Source organism: Schistocerca piceifrons, chromosome 7, assembly GCF_021461385.2.
Source record: "Schistocerca piceifrons isolate TAMUIC-IGC-003096 chromosome 7, iqSchPice1.1, whole genome shotgun sequence".
In the NCBI taxonomy this organism is placed as follows: domain Eukaryota; kingdom Metazoa; phylum Arthropoda; class Insecta; order Orthoptera; family Acrididae; genus Schistocerca; species Schistocerca piceifrons.
In genome coordinates, this window is record NC_060144.1 from 172,171,774 (window position 1) to 172,183,977 (window position 12,204).

General features: G+C 41.8%; 2 protein-coding genes across 2 annotated transcripts in view; one reads left to right on the forward strand and one right to left on the reverse strand.

Moving 5' to 3' along the window:
- LOC124805532 (O-acyltransferase like protein-like) overlaps positions 1 to 12,204 on the forward strand; it is a 370,573-nt gene that overhangs the window by 268,289 nt on the left and 90,080 nt on the right. The window contains exon 7 of the mRNA XM_047266101.1: positions 3,616 to 3,776. Within this exon, the coding sequence (XP_047122057.1) occupies positions 3,616 to 3,776 (161 nt within the window). The remainder of the gene's footprint in view (positions 1 to 3,615; positions 3,777 to 12,204) is intronic.
- LOC124805039 (piggyBac transposable element-derived protein 3-like) lies at positions 7,209 to 9,636 on the reverse strand. The gene is made up of 2 exons (XM_047265459.1): positions 9,301 to 9,636; positions 7,209 to 8,979 (listed from the first exon to the last, which is right to left on the reverse strand). The coding sequence occupies exons 1-2, from the start codon at positions 9,428 to 9,430 to the stop codon at positions 7,295 to 7,297; spliced, it is 1,815 nt and encodes a 604-aa protein (XP_047121415.1). The 5' UTR covers positions 9,431 to 9,636; the 3' UTR covers positions 7,209 to 7,294.

Here is a 12,204-nt window from a genome sequence, read left to right on the forward strand (position 1 = left end):
CTTTTCCATCGTCTTGGCCAACATACGACGACTCTCTGGAACCGACGTCCATTCCTCAATTTCCGGCATGACCGTAGCAGATGATATCATAGTGGATCCTACTGCTCCCTCCAACACATTATGCCCCTATTTTGCAGATATTTCGAGCTCCACCCACAATAAACCTGCCTTCCTCCACCGAAAACGAGTAGAGGATGCTCGGGTGGTATCCTCCTGCTCTCATAATAGTGAATTCTACAATGCTGCCTTTCCTATAATGGAGCTGAATCATGCTCACAGTTTATCCCGACGTTACTCCCAAGGGCAAGACGATATTCACATTCAGATGTTGCAGCACCTTTCTCTTGCGGGCAAGCAATTTCTCCTCCATACTTACTTACAATTGTATCTGAACCGATGCTGGCGTGAAGCCACTGTCATACCCATACCTAAGCCATGTGAGCACAAACGCCGTCCTTCTAGCTACTACACCATTTCTCTCACCATCTGTATTTGCAAGGTGATGGAACATATGATTCATACCTGGATGGCATGGTGGCTCGAGTCTAGAAATTTCCTAACCACTGCACAATTGGAATTTAGAGCGCGCCGTTCTACATTTAACCAATTTATACTTTGCCAACCCTTGTCATGAACGGTTCTCTGCAAAAAATACCAGACTTTGGCCATGTTTTCTGATTTGGAGAAAGGCTACTACATCTGCTGCAGGACTGGTTTCCTCTGTACTCTTTGTGCGCTTTCCTAGGCCACCTACCTCGTTTTCTTCATGACATGTGGGTTCTACTTTGTCGGAGACCGTTATCGAGGAAAGCACGGTGTCTTGGGGCTGTCTTGAGTGTCGCCTTCTTTAGCCATTAACCCTGTTATGATCTAGCTCCCACCAGACATCTCTGGCTCCCTTTTCGTCGGTTATTTTGCGATGTATTGTAGTTCTCCACGGACTTGTCTCCTTGAGCGGCGTCTTCAGCGATGTCTCGATCGCCTTTACTCGTGGGTCATCAACAATGGCTTTCGCTTTTCCCCTGAGAAAACCGTTTGTAAGAATTTCTGGCGTCAACGTGAGTTTCTACCACAGTCTTTACATCTTGGGCCTGCTGCTCTTCCCTTCACTAAAACTAGGAAATCCCTGGGGCTCATGCTTTGTAGAAAACGTTCTTGTTCCTCTCGTGTGTCTTACTGGCCGCTCGCTCCACCCGGTCCCTCAATGTCCTACGTGTTGTAAGCGGTGCTTCCTGGGGAGCGGATCGGACTACCCCCCCTCCGTTTGCACCAATAACTTGTCTGTCCGGAACTAGACTACGCCTGTTTTGCTTATACATCTGCACGTCCGTCCATCTTGCGCCGTCTAATTGCAGTCTACCATCATGGAATCCGTTTGGCCCCTGGCACCTTTTACACTACGCCAGTTGGAGGTCTTTATGCAGAAGCTGCCAAACTACCACTGTCATACCGGTGTGATATTCTCCTCTGCGGACACGTATGCCGTTTCTCTGCCATGCACAGTAACCCATCCTGTGCCTCCTTCTTCGATGACTCACTTGCCGCCTCCCTCTTCTCATTACCTCATGGAGTTCGCTTTCGACTATAGCTCTGACAGCTGAACATCACGCTACTTTCCCGCGTTCACGTTGGACTTCATTCGCTTCCAAAGGAATCTACTTCATAATCGATCTATCGCTGTAAATTTCTCGGCCCTCGCACGGAATTAGCGATAGTATATTTGCATACATTTATGGCTCTCGGACTGACCGTGGTATTGGGTGTGCCATCGTCATCGGCATCGACGTTTTTCGGTACAGACTTCCGGAACATTGCTCAGTATTTACAGCAGAACACTTCGCACGGTATCAGGGCAAGAAGTACGTCCGGTGACAGGGGCTTTTCTATTGCGTCATCTGCTCCAGTTCTCTCAGTGCTCTTCAGAGCTTCTGTGTGCTGTACACCGTCCATCCCTTAGTGCAATGGGTCTATGAAAGCTTCCACTTGCTCACTCTTAAGGTAGCCATTGTGATGTTTTATGTGGGTTCCTGGTCACGTCGGTCTGACGGGAAACGAGGCTGCTGACTCTGCTCCCAAGGCTACAGTCCTTCTGCCTCAGCTCACAGGTTCTTCCGTTCCTTCAGATGATCTCCGTGTTGCCGTCTGTCAGCAGGTGATGTCACTTTGGTATTACCACTGGTCCTCTCTCATGTGAACAAGCTCCGGAGAATCAAACTTTTCCCAGTGGCTTGGCCGACCTCCTCTCGGCCCTCAAGCCGTATTGGGCACTGTGGTTTTAGCCATCGTCATTTGTTTTAGTGGTGATCCCCAGCCACTTGGCGCTCATTGTCATCAATTTTTGACGATGCGCCATTTCCTGAGTGAATGCCCTTTTTTTCAACAATTACGTTCAAAGTGCCATCTGAGTTATCAACCGGTTTAGCGAACGACGCGCGGGCCACCGAACACGTTTTCTTAGCAATATGGCGAAGGACATTTAATCTTTAGTTCGGTGACTTCGTTGTGTCTACGGCGTATTTTGTAGACCTGCCTCCAAGAGAAAGTCCTTGTTCGTAGCTCTCTTTGCTTACATCGATTGGGCTCAACGTATAGTATTAGTGGTCTAAGTTTCTAACATGGGCGCGTATGACTTTATATGTATCTGCGCCCTAAAAATAACCAAACCGAACAAACATACAGTCCTTCTAGAAACACCTGTGCCTACTTTCTTTGGCATAATATTATCCTGAGTTCTTCTACTCGCCACTAACCTGCAGTCGCTGCGCTACCGCCAACTCTCTGTGGGACCGGTTGGTATGATGCTCCCACGTCCGTTATACTGATGATTCGACTTTCCAAAAGAAACAAAAAGTGCTGATAAGACCCCGATCACGTTCTCTGGTCATGCTGCCCTGCGATCTTCTCCTCAGAAGGTCCAACAGTGTTGGACGCACCCTTCTCGCACCATTCTTCATCTGTAGGAATGAGATTTTTCTATGCTGAAAGTAAGAGTGACCCCATCTTCTCCCATACTCATAGAAATAATGAAATACCAGTTTTGTAACGTTCGTTCAAAGTGTTGGTAATGTTACTCTTCCCATTTCAGTCAGTGAAATTGATTAGTATCGCGACGAGCTTCGTAGATTCCTGTCGTGCATTTTAAAAACAGTGTAACACAAGTACAGTAGAACGCCAAGACATAGAGAGACTCTGGAAAAAAGATCGTAATGTATTACCTGTCATAAAAGATGAAACGTGACAAAGATAGTGAATCATCACATGCCATAATGTCAGTCTGAACAAATCTTCGTATGGGAACCGGCGTAAATTTCAGATTTTCATGCCCATTCAAGAATTCAATAACAGTACGATCAGATCTGGTTGTCTGTGGCTGAGTTTATACCACCCACAGTTCTACCGTGTCCTTCACACTATTACTGTAAACAGTGACATTGGCCAATCCCGATTTACCCAAAAGGGCACGTCGGAGAAAAATGGCTCCTGTCAGTCCATTAGCATAGAACGGAACTTAGTTCCTTCATTCGCGTACAAGGACGATAAGCTAAGTATTCAACAATGTAATAATATCTTCTTGAAAGCTAAACAGTGCACGTGTTTTGGTCCTGCCTGTTGCAGCTCTACGAAGGCGTGCTGGATGCGATCCTCATGAACGGCCACCTGATCGTGGACACCTTCTTCACCATCAGCGGCTGCCTGGTTGCACTCAAGCTGATGGCCCTCTGGGACTCTGGTAAACCAGTCTCCCTGTCACGCCTGTACATCTACCGCTACCTCAGGTAACGGCATTTTTTCACATTGATTATTACAATACTACATTCTAGTTCTAAGCTAAGTGTACTGTGTTTCTGCTTTTGCACTTCTTTTGATTACACGCTTTATATCGTAAAATTATAATGTGTCACGAAATTCACAGAGAGAATATTCTTGTCTGAAAGAAGATATCCCAAGAGTAAAGTTTCATTCACCCATGAGATTTTACTGAAGCATTTTCTCACGGTAATTTAAAGTATCGCAGTTTCTTTTACTACCGTCCATGTTTTGTTCACAAAGAACATCAAATCTCGCAGATTCGGTTTTCGCCAGTTCCAGATGGAAAGCCTCGTACGATTGTTTAATACCCAGTTGGTGGAGGTTTTGCCCCAAAATGTGTATCGGAAATAAAGTTATCGAAACTGAAATGCAACTTCGTGTGCCACGTGAAGAAATTTTTCGAAGAAATGAATGTCCGTTACACTGGATATTTCATATACAGCTAGAAAGGCGATCAGTGAAGTAATTTTCAGCTCACTGAATGAAATCACCAGTAAGTCACAGCGCTGCTAAATGTCGTGTGACTAGGGCCTCCCGTCGGGTTGACAGTTCGCTGGGTGCAAGTCTGTCGATTTGTCGCCACTTTGGCGACTTCCGCGTCGATGGGGATGAAAGGATGATGATTATGACAGTACAACACCCAGCCTCTGAGCGGAGAAAATCTGCAACCTAGCCGGGAGTCGAACCCGGACCCTTAGGATTGACATTCTGTCGCGCTGACCACTCAGCTATGGGGGGCGGACACAGCACTGCTTATAGCGCTGAATCAGATCGCCTGCAATGTGCCGAGTAGGCAGCCCACAACACAACTGTGTCTCGCTTTCCACCTGTCAAGGGACTTCGTACACTAGTGAGAAATTAACAAATGCTTTATACGAGGGCTCTTCGGAAAGTAAAGTCTGATCGGTCATGAAATGAAAATCACAGTGAAAATCAAATATCTTTTATTTGCAACATTTAGCGACACCTTCTAGCTACCTCTCTAAATAGTCGCCGCTCCGACTTAGACATCTGCCGTGGCGTTGTACAAACTTTCCAGTACCCTCGTCACAGAAAGCAGCCGACTGTGTTTTCCGCCAGTTCTTTAAGCTTGTCTGCCTTTCGTTGTTTGTGCCAAAATGTTGTCTTCGTAGCCAGTGGTTCATGTGAGCAGAGATGAACAACGGAGTGAGCCAATTAACACCTGTATTGTGGGTGATGAAACACTTAGCATCGTAATAGCTGCAGGAGCGTCGTCATTGCCCCTGCAGAATGTTTATGGAAACTGTCTTGAAGAAAGAAGCACATGACATTTATGTTATCTGGACTGCACAGCTTCTGGCGAAATCTCTCACCAGATCCATATACTTCCCGGGAGACGCGTTGTTTTAGACATTCCTTCGTGATCACCTTGGGCACTGAACTGAAAAGAGCGACTTGAAGCGATCGACAGGCATGCTAAAGACACTGCCCTACGCATATGTGCAAGTTCCATTGGATTTTCACAGTGGTTTACATTTCGCTCACTTCTATCTTTATATTTGCCATTATTTATCTCGTTGATCTATTGATCACCATTATGTTAGTCTTGTTAGGGTTTGTTATCAGTTTGTAGTTATCCAAAGTATCTGGCCCAATTTTATCGTGTAGTTCATGTCCCTTTTTGAGAATCTGGTAATACTACTAAAGCATCAGTAAATCGAATACAGTATACTGATTTACCATTAATTTTGATCCCTATGGTGCCTGTTTTAGTTGTTTGTATCGCACTTTCCACAGATATTAAATAAATAAAGATATAGAAGGAAAACTTGTCGGATATCTCTTCTAGCTTCTTTCTTAATGTCATTGATTTCTGTATAGATTACGAATAAGTGTTTTATATACATAGAGTATCCAATTTTGTTGGGTTCTTCAATCAGCATCTTCCCGAACACCCTGCAGAGAGCCTTCTCTGCATCAGTGATTGCTAAATACTTGTGTATTTCCTGTTCATGTCAATTCTTCTTTATAAAATCATTCGTAGTGTTAATACAACTTCGCCAGTTCCCTAATCATTTTTTACTTTCAACTTGGTTTGACTACGAAAACAAAAGTTTATAGAATATTTCAAAAAATTACTTTAATTCTAGTGTTATGTCCTCAAAAATGGCCATTTTCCTCATGAATTAACGCTTTGCACGATATGGACGCCGGCGCAGTAGATTCAATATACTAAGGTGCACGGTAAGCCTAGCAACCAGGCTGTATTAGTAAGTTCCAGGAGGGATATTCAGTTCGCCTTGATTCTGTGGAGCAGATTTCTCGATTCTTGAAATTTTCAGTTCTGTCCATCACTCTCATGCAGGACCGAATGGTGCTTGAGAGATTATCGATAAATATGTCGTAGAAAAGGTGCTCATCATAATGTGAATTCCCTATATTTTCTAATACTGATTCCGCCTGGTTTTGAACAATTTGTATTGAGAAACTTAAATTTCAAAAACATTGCGAGTATTGCGGAAGTCAACGGTGTACTCTGCATTTAATATAGGGTGTTTATAAAAATACTTATTGATATTGGGTCTTACTGGTTGTGCAGAGAACAGTCAGTATGAAATAGTGTGGGCTATCTTTTTGTTGACGTTCATTGAGCGTTAATTATTGATTATGTTTGTTGCTGTACTTCATCCATTAAGTGTGAAACTGTTGCTTGACGAAGTATTTTCAACTATCTACAATATCCGCCATATAGGATGTTCTGTTTTGAGTTTGTGCTGTCATCAGTTCAAGATCAAAGGCTCCGTGGGAGAAGAATTGGACTTCCCTTGTTCCGCAGCTGAAATGGGAGACATGGTAATCTCCTTTGACTAGGTCAAAGACGTTTAACAACATGCACATATTATGTACGCAAAAGATATCCTAAACTACACATTCCATCTGAAAAAACAGTCAAAAGTCTCTTTCAGCTGCTTGAAATTACGGCAACACGTACACCAAGGACTACGGGTCTCTGCAGGCGTCGTGCGCTTCACACACCAGATATCTGACGAGTGAAAGATGATAGTTAAGGAACTGTGCAAAGAATTGTAGTTTCTGGTTGACTAAATTAACCTCTTGCTAATTCAGTTATGCACGTATAGTTACTTTATCTATGCACTTAACCCTCTATTGCACAAGAACAGTAAAACTAAGAATTTTCAAATAACAACTTTGGATTTATACTTCATAGTGCCCATGAATGAAAAATAGATGATGATAAACTTTCTAGTATATATATTTTGGAAAATATCACTCTGTATGTTCAAATATACACTGCGCAAATACGGATGTAATGAGTACGTTTATATTAGTTCGTATAAGGTACTAAATTTTTGGAGAACACAGTTCAAAATTTATGGTACATCCACAAATTAAGACTTTAAATTAAATTTTATTCAAAAAACAAAAATAAAAAACATTATAAAAGTTGGGTATACATCAGTTAGCAAAATGTCACTACTATGCAGTTACATATTTCCAGAATTTATACATTGTGAAAATTGTAGAAACAATTTCTATCTGGTACAAAACACAAATAGGTGTTACATTTGGTACACATTATTTTTGTTATTTTTTGACATTTATTATATTTACATCTGGCAGATTTTTCACAGTAGTTAGGCCAGTGATCGATTCTGTCCTTCCTGATGTCAGCATTTGCTGTATTTGGCTGCCTTCTCTTTTTGGTGCCACTGCCTGGTGAGCTATCCAGCGACTGTCTCTTGGATGGTTTTCCTGACCAGCATAAGGATTCAGCAATATCAAGCTTGAAATCAAACAAAGCCATCTGGGTTTTCTCTTCAATACTATCTTCATGACAGGCTCTCTTATAAAGTAGCCAAGCAACAACACAACTCATGTCCAATAAATGGAAGAACAGTCTCATGTAATATTTCTTTGACCTGATTTTCGTTCTGTACAGAGCTAATAAGGAGTCAATAGTGTCAACACCTCCCATAAACTTGTTGTACTCCTTCACAATCTTTGGGCATTTTATTTGGATACGTTGCTTTGTTTTTTTGTCATATCTTGCAACCTGGCTTTCTGGGTGAGTACCTGAAAAGGTGCCCAGAAGGCTGACACACCTGTTGTCTTGCCATTTCACAAGAATCAGGTCATATCCAGAAACAGATGCAGTGGATTCAACAGATGTGCCTCTTCCCTGCTTTTTCATTTCAGCATCAGAAGGCATCTTATTGTTTCTCACTCTATTCAATTGTACTGTTCCCAGACTGTGAATACCACATTTTACCAGCTCAACTTGAAGCTCTGGACTGCAGAACCAGTTATCATAGAACAGTTTATGATTTTTGTACTTTGGTATTCTTTCAGCCAATCTGAGCACTACATTTCCACTGGCGTTTACATTAGGAAGATGACTGGGTTGATTGACAGGTCCAGAATAGACTTCGAAATCATAAATAATACCACTGGCACCTGCTATGCAATATATTTTGTAGCCCCACTTTTTTGGTTTCTTGGGATTATACTGTTTCAAGCTACTGTGACCTTTGAATGGCACAATTTGTTCGTCCACTGCAAGGTGTTCTTCAATTGGTATTTTTGATAAATTTTTTCGCAGCATGTCGCTTACCATTCTAACCTTGAACAGTCTGTCAGGTGCAGAATGTTGCTGAGTATTGTCAGCAAAATGTAAATATCTCTTTATTTGTTCCCATCTGCGTAGTGTCATTACATCAGACACTTGTTTCACACCACATTTCTTGTTCCAGTATCTTCTGTTCCCAGGTATAGCAATCAGTGACATGTAGAATGCAATACCAATAAATTGTTCAATTTCGGTAGAGGTAACACTGAAGGTGTTGGCCACATCACACTGCTTCGAATACAGATTCGTTTGTTGACATATGTAGTCAATGATACTTGAGTCAAAAATCTTTTTGAAGTACGTTAGTGGTGAAAATACTTCTGTAGATGGTGGAATTTCTCCAGTCCAAACAGGAGAAGGAAATACAGATTTTACCGTGTTCCTCTTCCAAAGAAGGTTCAATTTCGGCACATTACAACGAGATGGAGATTGTGCCTGAGGAAGATTATCACCAACTTCAGGTTCAACTATCTGCTCTGTGTTTGAAACACAAGGCACTCCCACTTCATCTGGCTCATCACAGTTTTCTTCGCTGCTGCTACTGTCACCTGATTGTGAGCCTGAAAAGTAGAGTGTGAATTACTTGTCATCAGAAACTGAACAAGAGATGGTGCTGGGAAACTATATAAAGCTGACTAGGCTACAATGCTGGTCTAAGTCACAGTCACAATTTTTTAGATAAAAAGCATGAAACACATTTGGGACAACAACAATTGATATATTGTCACGAGAAAAAGAACACACATGAAAAGAACTGTAAAGAGTTGTATATTAGAGCAAGTAAAAGTTGCCACTGTAGCGAAAATCCAATCAACTTCTTATACTGATGTAACTCTTTACATGATTTTTTTATGAAAATTGCTAGTCAATTTCTAACTCACCTGTAAGTCGTTCAGGAACGTAGGTTTTATCCAGATCACTGTCATCACTGTCCAAACAGTCCTCGTCACTGCTTTCTGGAGGAATGTAGCTTCTCCCTTGTCTTTTTCGGTAAAATAAACGGGTATCCATGTTTCCTTCACGAATTGTCCACTTTTACCTTTACTGCACACTGTTCATTCAGATACACACACACAAAAGTTTGAATAAAAAGCAAAGAAACAATTATTTCGAAAGAAACAATACGTTTATAGCTTTTGTAGATTCTTCCAATAGAAACACGACGAAAGAAAAGCTCAAAAGACACGTCACTCATGAATAAATAAATACAAACAATCGCACGCCCGGAGTCCCACAGCCTTTTAGACATACCAACAGTTCTGCAAACTTTTACTCAACTGCCGTAAGCAGATGCTGCCATCTGACGTGATACACGAAAAATACAGATGTACATCTGAGTATACAGTGCACGTCAGTGGCACAGTTACATTATATGAGCCAGTACAGAGTTCTGAAAATATGTATATTTAAATATACACAGTGCAATAGAGGGTTAACCGTGTAAAAGATCTCAGGCCAGCCGAGCGGTCTAGGGCGCTGCAGTTATGGACTGTTTGGCTGGTCCCGGCGGAGGTTCGAGTCCTCCCTCGGGCATGGGTGTGTGTGATTGTCCTTAGGGTGATTTAGGTTAAGTAGTGTGTAATCTTAGGGACTGATGACCTTAGCAGTTAAGTCCCATAAGATTTCACACACATTTTTTTATTTTAATCTCAGGCCGCACTCCTATTATATCCAGTTACAGTTTTACCAACGAATTCTACAAGACGATGTATGGATGATCCGCACTTCACAGCTTGAACTTTATTTACGGAATTCGCACAGAGGGGGATAATAAATTAAGGCAATATCTTTTGTAGGCAGGTGCAAATCCTGCAGTGAGCATGGACCAAGGCATCACGTTCATTTAAGGATCACTGCGTGGGCAATGAATTGTGGGCGGTAGAATCACAAACTACAAAGATTAAATGTCAAATTAAGAGCTGCTGTCCATCATCAATATCTAGATGACCAATTACCAGCGCTATTGGACTATGACACCCTTGGAGAAAAACGGTGGTTTTTGTTTATGAGCGAGGGAGCACAACTCTATTCTATATAGCTCGAGCCACACTGCGTAACACAAACGTTTAGCCATCGATTGATTGCTAAACCGAATCAGTAGCATAGGCTCCCCGTTGACCTGTATGAATTCTTTGAAGTTTTCGCTAAAGGACATTTAAACGTGTCGGTGTATTCCACATTCATCTAAGACGTCCACACGTTACAAGGGTATGTGTTCCATGTCTGTGATCAAATTCGAAGAAGTGACGGTACACTTTGTGATCCTAAACAAAGTTCTGTATGCGTTATCTATAGTTATTACAACAGTTTCAGGCATGATCGATGAAGAATTTCGGCACTGCTAGTAAAGATGGACCATAGTTTCGTCGAATCGACAACTTTCTTGTATTTATTATGTTCCACCCTAAGACCATCTTCAAACAACATCAAACATTGATTTATCTAAGTTTCGTATTGTAATTTCTGTAACTTGGGGAAACAAGCGTGCTTCATTATATATATCTAAGCGACTGCGTTCCGAGCACGTAGAATTTATATCAACTGATAATAGTTCCAGTAGAAAATAGAAATTTATATCTTCAAACATTAAAGTTAACTGAAATTAATCTGCAGATATAACAATCACTCTGTTATTTACCGTAACCCAATTTCAGATGCGCGTCGATTTTTCGGACTCGTGCATCATATACTTGACAGTTTCATAGGCTTCAGATTCGCGCATTACGTCACTTAACGGGACGGTTTCCTCCAGCTCAGCTTTCTTCTTAATCTTATTGAATGCTTTGACTGTAATAGTTAATAAGAATGACAAAGGGAGAGGAGTGTCACTGTCATAATTATTTACAATGAAATAACTGCGTAGATTCATTACTAGAGAATAGCTAGTACCAGCCACCTGACTTGGCACGACCGTATTGTTGCTACAGGCAATATGCCTCGCATTACAAGACACGTGATACTTGCGGCGAGAGAAAGTTATCTCACGTAGACGTGCTGCCAGAGGAACTTTATTATTCCTTGCGCTACAGCAGGGAGGCGCTTGCAGTCTCTCTATTAATATTCATCTCCAACACCTTCAGCAATTCTCTTCCCTGGCGTCCCCCCACCTGTCATGCTCCAAAAAATTGAATTAAAAATTCTTGCTCAGTAGCCCTTTCCGCAAGTACTGCCTTCGCTTCCCTGTCTCGTGTTGGGACAAATTTAATTAAAATGTTAACAAGGGTCTGGAACAGGAAGCCAGCATAGCATTCCCACCAACAGGCGTTCACGTATTCACTACTCTGTCAGTCCTATCTGGCGACAAAAAGTTATTAAAGATAACAATGAATTTTAATGTATCAGGTTTCCTGCCAGTGGAATTTTCCTCATCTCTCGTGTTACACAGTTGTCAGATACGCAAGCTTTATACGTGGGCATCACAAAGAGAAATCGTTGATTGTTACGGCATTGTTGCGCAAAAGTATAAATTAATCGCCTACCTTCTTCTTGTTGCACATACAAGCCTTACTCTTCTGTATCATATACAGACAACGTTCATACTTGCGGTATTCTCCCGTAAAACTCTCACCTATTCGCCTGTCTTCGTCAACGATACGAGGGAAGAGTGGTAAAGGTCTAAAGTCTCATCGACAACAAGGCCATAAGACTCTCTTTATTTATTGCTGGTTGTTTAAACCAGTTTGCAGTTGTCACATCATTCTGCTCTGAACGCATGTATTTAAAAATTGAGTTTGAGTAAGACAGCCAGTGAGAACAGTTCCACTTTCTCATTAAGTTAAATGGAT

Bases quoted from the DNA above. Each gene is read 5' to 3' on its own strand.
- LOC124805039 (XM_047265459.1), bottom strand. From the start codon at position 9,430: ATGGATACCCGTTTATTTTACCGAAAAAGACAAGGGAGAAGCTACATT. The intron at 8,980-9,300 runs GTGAGTTAGAAA...TCTACTTTTCAG, and splicing joins CGTTCCTGAACGACTTACAG to GCTCACAATCAGGTGACAGT.